Genomic DNA, 12,825 nt, shown 5'->3' with positions numbered 1-12,825 from the left:
GTATTTTCAGTAGAGACGAGGTTTCACTCTGCTGGCCAGGCTGAAACATCAGCTATTATCAAAGTGATGGCTCTTTTTTGTGGTATCTCAGAGGCAATCAGCTGCTTCAAGATGAAGCTGAAGGCCGGGCACGGTGGCTCATGCCTGTAATCCCAGCACTTTGGGAGGCCGAGGCAGGAGAACCACCTGAGGTCAGGAGTTCAAGACCAGCCTAGCCAACATGAGGAAACCTCATCTCTACTAAAAATACAAAAGTCAGCCAGGCGTGGTGGTGAGTGCCTGTAATCCCAGCTACTCAGGAAGCTGAGGCAGGAGAATCACTTGAACCTGGGAGGCGGAGGTTGCAGTGAGCCGAGATCGCTCCATTGCACTCCAGCCTGGGCAACAGAGCAAGACTCCATCTCAAAAAAAAAAAAAAATTAAGTGTGTTACTCTTTCATCTTAAACACTTTTGAGGATTTGCAATGTGTCTAGCACCTAGATTACAGCCAGGGACATTGGTTAAGAGCTGTTGGAAACAAAACTAAAAGCAAACTCAACATATGTGATGTTTATGGCCCTCAGATCCTTAGTATTGTGTGATTCTCCCCCCCTTAACATGTCTTTCTGAAATTGTCTATTAAAGCAGAGGAAATACCTGACCAAGGAAGTATGTATTGCATTAATCAGGACATAACTAATATTCTCCAGTTCAGAATAATACTTACTTACTTGTGAAAGCAACATGGATGTGATCCCTAACACAGAATTTTCATGACACTTTTATTGTATACAAATAAATACATTAACAGTTACTTGGTTAGACATCAAAACAAAAACAAACAAACAAAAAAAGAGATGAAGCTGAATATTTCCTTTCCAGCCACTGGCTGCCAGAAATTAATTGAAGTGGATGATGAAAGCAAACTTCATACTTTTATGAGAAGCATATGGCCACAGAAGTTACTACTGAGATGCTCTGGGTGAAGACTGGGAGGGTTATGTGGTCCAAATCAGCGGTGGGAAAGACAAACAAGTTTTCCCCATAAAGCAGAGTGTCTTGACCCATGGCCATGTCTACCTGCTACTGAGAAGGGGCATTCCTGTTATAGACCAAGAAGAATTGGAGAAAGAAAGTGAAAATCTGTTCAGGGTCACAATGTGGTCACCAACCTGACCATTCTCAACTTGGTTATCATTAAAAAAGGAGAGAAGGATATTCCCGGACTGACTGACACTATAGTGCCTTGTCACCTGGGGCCCAAAAGACCTAGCAGAAGCTGCACTTTTCAATCACTCTAAAAAAGATGATATCTGCCAATATATTGTAATAAAGCCCTTAAACAAAGAAGGTAAGAAACCTAGAACCAAAGCACCCAAGATTCAGCGTCTCGTTACTCCACATGTCCTGTAACACAAACTCTGGCATATTACTCTGAAGAAACAGACTACTAAGGGAAATAAGAGAGAGGCTGCAGAATATGCTAAACTTTTGGCCAAAAGAATGAAGGAGACCAAAGAAAAATGCCAGGAATAGATTGCCAACAGTGCAGGTGGCCCTCTCTGTGAGCTTCTACTTCTGAGTCCAGTCAAAAATAAAATTTTTCAAGTAACAAATAAGATCAGATCCCACCCTCCAAAAACCATTGCTATGGTAATTGGTTTTATTTTGCTTTATAGAATGGTTGAGAGAAACTGAGTCCCTGTATCTATTCACAAATTATTTAAAATATAATTTGATTAACTTAATTGTAAGGATACTTTACCTCTAATGCATGCAGGTGTTTCCACACATTTAAAAAACCCTTTCTCTAATGACTAACTGCATTTATAAATAACTATAAATACAACCTCCTATAGGTTATTTTTCCTATTTATGACCATAAAGTTAAAGATAGATAACACTTAAGAAAATATAAGAAAGTTTGTTTCTTTTTATCTTGATACTTGGCTGGATACCAGCTCAGTGTTTGTAGATGCCTTTTATTTAACAGAGAGCTAGACAAACCAAAGTTAGTATAACAGAGTATCCCCTACCTGATTCTCATCAGTTTTTAATCCCTTTTATCTTCTGAAGAGCAATATCCCAATAACTCAAAATAAAATAAATTAAAGGCAAGCTTCTCACATGTACCATGGATTTAAATGATACATGAAGATCTTGGAGAAACAAAGATAGTTTCAGTGAAATTCATCAAACTCTCAAAGATAATGAAGGTCTTGGGGTTATAGTCATCAGGAATTCTAATTAGGACAACCTTTAATGAATGCTTGCTGTTTGACGTATTAGAAGCTCTGTCATGATAAGCTTCATAGAAACAGAGGTCCTGACTGTTATATTAAATATATTCTGCACAGTACTCTCAACAAAGTAGAAGGAATAACAAATTATAGTAATTGCAATTCATGGGGCAATATGAGAAACGCTGAGTATCAAAATATTTTTTATAACTCTCAAAGGTGTGGCCTTTTAAATGGAGATCATTCAAGTGACGTAAAAGTCAAGAGAATCATCAGGGTTGCTGTGGGAATAGAAATTGTAAAAGACAACATCAAAATGAGTATCCCGAATTTGGGTTCAGATAATGCCCCCCAAAGAATTAATTTATCAATGGAATATCTGCTATATCCTTCAAGATCCTTCAGTAATATCAATTTGCGAGCCTCTGTCAGTTTCCTCTTTGTTAAATGGAGACCATATCTGCCTTGGCTAACTTGAGAATTGTTGGGAGAAAAATACCTTACATAAAAAATTGAAAGCGCAAAATAAAGATAACTACAGTCGCTACTCTATTTAGTCATAATAGCTATAACTAAACAAACAAATCTTACTGTTAATCTGCAACAAAAGGAGGCTTTTATAACTATGTAACAATGTAAATATGGCAATGATTTCAGCCTGATTAGATAAAACTTCCACCTCTCAGATCAATACTGGAAATCAGTATAATTTGGTACCTCGAGTTGGGCATCTAAACAGAGCTACTAAAGAGAACAGCAGGGGTACTAACCAAGATAAAGATCAAACCCTGTCAGGAATAAAACGTTCAGGTCCCAAGAATTTCTCTCCTAATTGAAGCCAAGATGAGCATGAATCACTTACTGGAAAACCCAGAGCCGTCTTCATGAGCACCTCCCTACACCTCCTAGGGTGCGAAGGTGTCAGCTTGGGCTCTGGGAAAAGAAAATCTCGTGTGTTTTCTTCATAGTAGGCCAACTCATCCCACACTAGAAAGAAAATAGAAAAAGCATAAGTGTCTGTATTTACACCTCCAGGCTTAACAAAATAAAAGTTCAGGCAGATGATGGCAGAGATGGCACTCAGGTAAAAATAGACATATTGATCCTAGCACGTGTTATTCAAGAGGAGACTAATTTCTACTACTTTTTATCTCGTGGATAATTTTTTAAAGCCTTCCAAAGTCATAACAGAGAAAAAAAGACTAAAGAGATGTTCTACAAAATAGAACAAAAAGGAAAAACTATCTTTCCATATATCCATCCAATTTTTCCTGCAACAAATTTTTACTAATGATAAACCTTAACCCAGGCACTGAGGATAGAACAGGAACAAGGTGGACATAGCATTGTTCACACAACTTTACAGTTTAGACTGGGGTTCAATGTGTTCTGTGATGCATGGATGCCAAGGGCCCAGATGACAGCTACAGCTGTGATTCTCAGCAGGGGTACCAACCCCGAGGACATTTTGGACATTTGTGGAAATATTTCAGGGGCAGGAGCCAGAGGTGTGAGGGAGTCCTGCAGTGCTCAAGACACTCATGCACATCACACTATCTCCCCCATCCCCAGTGACTTTCTAATATCCTGCAAACATTCTTGCAGGCTAAAAACTATTTTATAATTGTCTCAGCCTAGAACTTAACTAACTATGTAACTGAAAATAATTATGTAACTATGTTACATGTAAACACAAAGCCTTTTTTTTTGCATAATTTGGAAATACACTGAATTTTTCCAAGTACCATGTAAATCAAGGAACAACTGTATTTTGTTTTGTTTGGATCTTTAACCAGACCTGTTTGATATTTTGGGAATCATGTCCCATCTAAATGCTTCATTATGCTTGATACTTACATATTAACATATACATTTTATTATAAACCACTTTCATTTTTCCTTTATATTACAATCAGAATATTATATTAATTTTTTACAGTGACTTGTATATGTTGATTATATTAACTACAAATATTTTCAGTATCATAAAAGGGATACTCCAAAATACTCATTACCAAAAGATCTTGGGTCTAATGGGATGAACAATTACTGAGCCGAAGGACGGAAAGCTACCATCTGAATCATCTTTGACCACACAGCAGGTGCCACACAAGTGATCTGGACTGAGAGTGGTCCCCGCACAGAGGACCATCAAAAAAGTAACTGTAGCCAATGAGGCAGTTTTGCTATTTAGTGGCTGCCACTTTACTTACGAGAAGAATTCTGATGAGGGTTGCTTTGTTTTCAGTACATCAACTGTGGAACATAATTGACCTTACATCAAATAATATGATGTATTAAATTCTTCCTCCTACTAACTCCATTTAATATTAATGTTTCGGTTCTACCGAGGAAAGAATCAAAGTGCAAAAAGAAATTATTCTATATTTTTCATCATAAATGGCATTTCTTCCCACTCGTGTGCTCCCAGCCACGCTCCAGCCACAATGGATTGATGTTCCCTCCTCAGCAATGTACTTCCACCATGCATGCTCTCCTGCATTACTGCCATGGCTGTAGTTGATCTCCCTGCCTCCATTCTCCTGCACTCAAATCCATTGTCCGCACGCTGCAACGTTTTAAATACATCAGACTGCCTTTCTCCTGCTTAAAACCTTCCAATGGGCTTCCCATCGCATTAGAATAAAATCTAAGCACCTTACCCTAGATTTCAAGACTCTATATAATCAGGCTTCTAATAATCTCTCCTAATTCATTTATTGCCACTCTCCCCCTTGATCATCGTTCCCTGTCATCCCTTACCCTTCTTGCTGTCCCTCAAACACGCCAAGCTCTCCTCCACATAACGGTTTTGCCTTATTGTTCTTCCTCCCTCTAAGGTTCCCTCTCTGGGTCTCTGCATGGCTGGCTCCTTCCTACTGTATAACAGGCTTGGTTTAAATGTCATCTTATCAGAAGGTGGCAGCCCAACCTAACAGAGTACTCCTTCCCAGACACTCCCCATCACAATACCCTATTTTACTTTCAATGTAAGATTTACCACTAATTGATATTTTTGTTCATGTATTTATTCGTGATCTGCTTCCATCAAGGCTCCATGAAAACAGTGACTTTGTCTTTTCTGTACATTATTCTACTGCTGGCAGGGCTGTCCCTAGAAAGGTGTGAACTCAGAGCAGTTCAATCAATACAGGGCCCAGCCAAGACAATCACATCTGAAAAGGGGCCTCACTGTCAGCATCTTCAACAAGCCCCTTGAAATATCACTAAAGGTAGACATTTTAAAATTGAACTTCAATGATGTTCTGAGATGAGTGGTGAAGTGCAGCATCCTGGATGCTGCCCCCAAACCTGTAGAACAACACTTGGGACATAATGGGTACCTGATAAATGCTTCTTAAATGAATGAACATGAGGACTAAAGTAAGATAACTTGCTTAAGTGCCAGCTTACGTTAGCCACTCAATAAGCATTAGCTACCCTCTTTGAGACTCAGTTTCCACACTGTTAAAAAAAGGAGAGAGACTAAATGTTCTCTGAAAGCTTTTCCAACTCTTACCCTTCATTCATTTTTCAATAATTTATTTTCATTCATACATTCAAAAAACACTTCATTCATTGAGAACTTCCTATGTAGTAAGACTTATAGACACTGGATTTACACTAGTGAAGAAGACAAATATAATCAATGCCCTCCAGGAGCTTACAGTCTAAGAGTATTAAACAATTATACAAATAAATGTATAATTAAAAATTAAGTTCCATAAGAGTAAATTACTAGGAATAAAGAGATAGAGAGGCTAGGAAGACAGGAGGGAAGATGGGTGTAATTATTATTTTTTTTTTTTTTTGAGACGCAGTCTCGCTCTTATTGCCCAGACTGGAGTGCAGTGGCATAGTTTTGGCTCACTGCTACCTCTGCCTCCTGGGTTCAAGTGATTCTCTTGCCTCAGCCTCCCAAGCAGCTGGGATTAGAGGCAACCCGCCACCAAGCCTGGCTAATTTTTGTACTTTTAGTAGAGACGGGGTTTCACCACGTTGGCCAGGCTGGTCTCAAACTCCTGACCTCAGGTGGTCCGCCTGCCTCGGCCTCCCGAAGTGCTGGGATTACAGGTGTGAGCCACCGCGCTCGGCCAATGGGTGTAATTGTAACATCAATTATCTGCTTCATTTACTAGTCTCATCCTGGCCTTCTTCATCCATGCTCCTCTGACAATGCTCCCTGTGATGGGTATAATCCTCCCACCCTTGTTGGCCAAAAACAGACCCTGCCTCCATCCAGAAACTCTGAAGTACAACCTGCAAATGGAAAGTGATGTGTCAATTTCCCCAGCTATCACTAGCAACAAAACACAACTTTCTCCTGAAGCTTATAGTGTTAAGAACTCTTTTCTTTTCTTTTCTTTTCTTTTTTTTTTTGAGATGGAGTCTCGCCCTGTCACCCAGGCTGGAGTGCAATGGCGTAGTCTCGGCTAACTGCAACCTCCACCTCCCGGGTTCAAGCGATTCTCCTGCCTCAGCCTCCCAAGTAACTGGGACTACAGACGCGCACCACAAATTCAAGTTCTAGGGTCAGGCAGGGTTGGGTTCAAATCCCTGCTCCACCACTTACCAACTATGTGATCTGGGGCAAATCATGTAAACTACTTAACTTCAGTCTCCTCTTCAAGAAAATGTAAAAACTGTCATTGCACCTGCCCTTTAAGACTACTGTAAAGACGAATGACAAAGCCATGTAGAATGCACAGCATGGCACCTGACATTGCCTACCATTACCACGAATGCTCCCTGACACCAGCCCAGCAGCGGTCCCAGAACCGCTTTGGTTTCTGTAAACATCATCATGTTCCTACCGGGAACAAACACCTAGATGCATGATATGATGTTCTACACAGGAGGCCTTTCCTTTTTCCTCTTTCCTTTCATATGCTTTTGGCTACTTCTTGTCCCTGCATCTAAAGGATAGCTGCTACATTATTATTCCTGTGTTTATCAAGAATTTAGATAAAAGTAAGAGGCTGGAAAATTGAAAGCGAGCTCATACCCTATCTTCAGAATCACAGGAATAAAAATAGACTGAAACACGGTTAGACAAATAAATAGAAGACTATGAAGCTTCTCAAGACAGTCTCTCTGGTGTGGTCATTTTCTAGAAATCCAAACTGCCACCAAGTGTGAAAATGTCAGCACACTAAGAGGATGGTACAGCAAGAGCCTAGGTTAGAAATAATAAACATATTCACAGGCTGAACAAGTCTTATAGGTCAAGGGAAGTATCTGAAAGAACTCAGTGTTCTTCTTAAGAGCTAATTACACAGACAGTGACATCATCAATGGCATCAACGAACTTCTCCCCCAAAAAGGAAACAAATGAGACTTTAAGAGAAATAACAATTTTAATAACAACATTGGCTGAAGGAATATCCAACATTTTTAGAGCATGTCAGAGTTGACAGCGCGCTTCCAGATACAGGATCACATTTGATTCCCTCTTTACAGATAAGGAAACTGAGGCTCTGAGAGTTTGACCTGTCATGATGCCACACGGCTAGTGATACCACATGGCAAAGAAGGAATTCAAAACCAAATAATCTGAGGCAAAAGTTCTTTCCTTGCTAATGCCTATAAAAGTATAAAAGCATTGCTATGAAAGTATAAAATATTGCTATAAAAGCACTGCTATAAAAGTATAAAATTAAGCCCTGTTAAGTGAATGGGTGCCCACTAGAATAGGCTTTTACAGTTGGACTGAATATACCTGACTTACCCAAAGCGAAGGTATTTATCTCAGAGGTTAATAAAAAGAAAGCATCAAGCTCACTGTGGAATAGGATCACGCTGCCCCCCTGTGTCCATTCCTTTTTTCCCACCTTTGTAAACTGAAGAACAGGAAGGGTCTTTATTTCTTGGCAGCAAAGATCACTAGACTTCTTCATTCTTTAGCAGTAAAGCTATATGCACATCTGGATATTATTACTTGTATTATTAATTTACTTGTACCATTAACTTAATGATCATAACATGTCTTTTGAGTATAAGTGTGTTTGAAAGCAATGAGAAAAAATATCAAGCAATAAATACAGCTAAATGAAAAGGTAACAATTCAGCCAATAGAGAAATTGGTCCCTGAGAACCCAAATATGGCCCATGTGACCCCACAGTGCAGTCCACAGGAAACTTTAAGAAAAAAAAAATTTTTTTGCTAGTATCAAGGATCAGCAGATCATGAGGGCTCACTGCCACTACTACATGCCCGGAGCCACCAGCATCACACTAGGAAGACTGGCACAGTGTAGATCATGTGCAAAGTACGCCTGTAAAAACATACATTGAACAAATTAATGGATCAAACTGTACTACATCTGAAGCTAAGTAAAATCAATTGTTATTTTGAGCAATTCAAATTTAATTCCACTAAAATTATAATCTGAAATTGAGAGATTGTAAATTAAAAAAACAAGTATAACACAGTTCCCATTGTGCATCTTATTAATTTTTGAGTTATAACCAGTATTTATGCACTCAGCTAGAATATTCTGCAATCATTCTTTTCAAACAACTATTCTTGCAACCTTCTCACAGATGGGCTTCTTGTCACATGAAAAACATATAGCACTCCAAGACATATTAAGTTTTAACAAGCAAGTTGCAGAATATATATAGTCAACATATATATAGGTGTGTGTGTATATATGTTGAAAATACATATTCTGCAATTGACTTTTTAAAATGCAATATATCTTGGACTGTCATATGTCTTTCAAGAGACCAGAAAACCAACATTTAGTATATTCAACCAACCATAAAATATATATACACGCAACTATATATACTAAATACTAAATATATTCGTGTTTATATATACTGTATTTAATATATAGTCATCCCTAAGTATCCACAGGAGGTTGGTTTCATGAACCCTTGCAGATATGAAAATATCTATGAATCCTCAAGTCCCTGATATAAAATGGTGTAGTTGCGGTGAGTTGGTCGAAGGTAAAAAGAGCATAATAATAAAAAATTAAAAATAAGAAATAAAATGGTGTAATATTTGCATATAACCTATGCACATCCTCCTGTATACTTCAGATCATCTCTAGGTTACTTATAATACCTAATATAATGTAAATGTTATATAATAGTTGTTATGCTGTATTGTTAAGGGACTAATGACAAGAAAAAGTCTGTACATGTTCAGTACAGACACAACCATCATAGGCCTAACTACATTTTCGAGTAATGGTTAGCCAAATTCATGGATGTGGAACTTGACAATCAGAAGGTCCAACTATACATAGGGTATGCGCGTGCATGTGTGTTTATTTTAGGGTTGGCTGAATGTACTAAATGCATTTTAGAAGGTTTAAAAAGATACACATCAAATTGTTATGTTCTGTTTTGTTTTGTTGAGACAGGGTCTCACTCTGTTGCCCAAGCTGGAGTGCAGTGGCAAGATCACAGCTCACTGCAGCCTCAACCTCTTTGGCTCAAGGGACCTCCCTAGCCTCCCAAGTAGCTGGGACTACAGGCACGCACCAGCACACATAGCTAATTTTTTTATTTTCAGTAGAGATGAGGTTTCACCATGTTTCCCAGGCTGTACCTGAACTCCTGTGCTCAAGCAATCCACCCACCTTTGCCTCTCAAAGTGCTGGGATTACAGGCGCAAGCCGCCATACCTGGCCCACATCAAATTGTTAATGGTAATTATCTGTCAGGGATTGTTGAATGGGCTTTTGACATTTTATTTTACATACTTTCGTGTTAGTTAAATTTTTTATAGTGAGATTACTTAGGTATTGAGTAATTTTTTAAAAATCCATGTAAAATGAAATAAGACCAAAGTGGGCGTGCTTCTACTTTCTCAGCATACTAAAATATAATTTGCCAGCAGTGATATATGTTTGAACATAAAATTGGGTCAAATAAGAATAAAAAACTTATGGAAAAAAACTCAATGCCCTGATTTCAGCCTGTCACTTTTAGGCTGAAAAACATTCAGTGAGAATTTCTGAAAAGTAGTCAGGAGGCACCTGCTCAGTTCCGTCTACCTATGAAGGTAATGACATCTCCAAAAGCACCTATTCTTAAATTCACAGAGTGGGGTTCTTTTCTGTCTCCAGCGGCAGCCTTTGCCAAAGAACCAAGAAGCAGAAGAAAGAACTACAGACTCCTGGGTTCACTGCACTTCACCTGGGCCCTTGACCTGCTCCAGTGAAATCCACAGCAGGCAGGACTATGATCCCTATCAAAAGCCTCCTCAGTCCCCTCTGCTTTAGTTGAGACATTTGCTAGTCTCATCTTCCTTCTCCCATGCTCTCTTAAGAAAAAGAAAAGCACACACCATAAAACATCAAAATAACACAACAAAACAGGGAAAATATAACTGGTTTAAGCATAACTGATTTAAAACATTGTTAAAAATAAGAATTTATACCAAAATCAACATTTATATCCAGACATCACTCCATAAGTAATCAAAGGACAGTGACAGTCACTTTATATAGAAGGAAAGAAAGAAAACAAATCATAATATGGGAAAATGAAAATTTTTAAAAAGTTTTAAATTTAAGGTTGTCACAGTCATATCTAAAAAGGAGATAGATCATAAAATAGGATAAAATATATTTTTATCTATTTATTTATTTAGATGGAGTCTGGCTCTGTGGCCCAGGCTGGAGTGCAGTGGTGCAATCTTAGCTCATTGCAACCTCTGCCTCCCAGGTTCAAGCAGTTCTCCTGTCTCAGCCTCCCAAGTAGCTCGGATTACAGGCACCTGACACCATTCCCAGCTAATTTTTGTATTTTTAGTAGAAACAGGGTTTCACTATGTTGGCCAGGCTGGTCTCAAACTCCTGACCTCATGATCCGCCCGCCTTGGCCTCCCCAAGTGCTGGGATTATAAGCGTGAGCCATGACATACTTTGCAAACACAACAAATCCAATTGACAGTATCCAGCATTAACTAGGATATGGGGAAGGGGCATGCCATGCACTCCTGGATGCAGTAGAAGTATTGGAACCTTACTGGGGATCAGTTTACCCCAGTTTAAAAGGCATGGTTCAATCTAGTAATTCTATTATTTGTAAATATACCAAGAGAGAAATATTTTTATAAAAATGTGAAAAAAAAGAAAATCTAAATGCTCAACAATATTAATTTATGGATAACACCACCACTATGGCAAAATACATAGCTATTGAAAATGACAAGTAAACTATAGGTAATAACATAAAGTAAAAAAAGTAAAACCCAAAATACTATGGAAATACTGTTTATAGACCTATAAAAAACACATATGTAAATTAATAAAATTCTTTATAGCTATCAAAATAATGATGTAGGCCGGGGGCAGTGGCTCACGTCTGTAACCCCAGCACTCTGGGAGGCCGAGGCAGGCAGATCACCTGAGGTCAGGAGTTCGACACCAGCCTGGCCAACATGGTGAAACCCTGACTCTACAAAAAATACACAAAAATTAGCTGGACTCATTGGCAGGCGCCCATAATTCCAGCTATTCAGGAGGCTGAGGCAGGAGAATCACTTGAACACGGGAGGTGGATGTTACAGTGAGCTGAGGTTGCATCACTGCACTCCAGCCTGGGCAACAGAGCTACATTCTGTCTCAAAAAAATCAATTTGAAAAAAAAAGGTGTAGATTTATGCATTTAGAAATGACAACATAGGCAAGGCATGGTGGCTCATGCCTATAAACCCAGCACTTTGGGTGGCCACGGTGGGAGAATCACTTGCATCCAGGAGTTTGAGACCAGCCTAGGCAACATAGTAAGATGCCATCTCTGCAAAAAAAAAAAAAAAAAAGTTTAGCTGGGCATGGTGCATGCCTGTAGTTCCAGCTACTGGGAGGCTAAGGTAGGAGAACTGCTCAAGCCCAGGAGGTCATACCACTGCATTCAGTCTGAGTGACAGAGTGAGATCTTGTCTCAAAAAATATATATAAAAAACAAAATTAAATTTAAAAAATTTAAACAATATAATGGTGACATACAGGGGAGAAAGCTAATAACAGAAAAAAAAGTATGCTATGTAAAAATTCCATATCTATGTGTTCTTCTATCTACAGAGAAATATCAAGAAATATGTTCATCAAAATATAAATAAAGATTCTCTCAGGATTACGTGATGTGGGAATGCTTTTTACAAGTAAAAATTATGAAGCTGTTTTCATTTTGAGAAAGCAAAAACCAGAAATGCGTAATAGCAGAGATCAGGGGAGAATTTTCTGAGTTTTCAGTATTCTCTCTCTCTCTCTCTCTCTCACACACACACACACACACACACACACACACACTTCTATGCCAACAACCCTAAAATCACCAGATAGCTATACTGAAAGGCTATTTATGAGAACTGGTGCCACTGGGTGGCAGGTCCTAACCTCTCTCACCAGCTCAGGTTTTATGTCACTCAAGACACACTGCAAAGCAAAAGTACCACAGAACAGCTTCCTCCTAGAATCTCATGATTCTAGCACAGGGGTCACAGACTTTTTCTGTAAAGGGTCAGACTGCTAAATGTTTTAGGCTTTGTAGGCCATCTGTTCAAAACTACTCACCTCTGTCATTGTTCTGCAAAAGTGGCTATAAACACTACTTAAACAAATGAGTATGGCTATGTTTAAA

General features: G+C 38.8%; 1 protein-coding gene and 1 pseudogene across 36 annotated transcripts in view; one reads left to right on the top strand and one right to left on the bottom strand.

Moving 5' to 3' along the window:
• SPATA6L (spermatogenesis associated 6 like) overlaps positions 1 to 12,825 on the bottom strand; it is a 163,973-nt gene that overhangs the window by 127,849 nt on the left and 23,299 nt on the right. For all 36 annotated transcript variants that reach the window (XR_001720650.3, XR_008537225.2, XR_008537221.2 and 33 more), the window contains one exon: positions 3,083 to 3,207. Coding sequence is in view for 20 of the 36 variants with exons in the window: in XM_063788754.1 (XP_063644824.1) it covers positions 3,083 to 3,207 (125 nt within the window). In the remaining 16 variants the exon portion in view is untranslated. The remainder of the gene's footprint in view (positions 1 to 3,082; positions 3,208 to 12,825) is intronic.
• On the top strand, positions 808 to 1,578 carry LOC129136010 (small ribosomal subunit protein eS6-like; annotated as a pseudogene).

The sequence above is a fragment of the Pan troglodytes genome, chromosome 11 (assembly GCF_028858775.2).
Source record: "Pan troglodytes isolate AG18354 chromosome 11, NHGRI_mPanTro3-v2.0_pri, whole genome shotgun sequence".
Lineage (NCBI taxonomy): Eukaryota > Metazoa > Chordata > Mammalia > Primates > Hominidae > Pan > Pan troglodytes.
The sequence above is the reverse complement of the archived record's forward strand: the minus strand, read 5'-3'. Positions and strand labels throughout refer to the sequence as shown.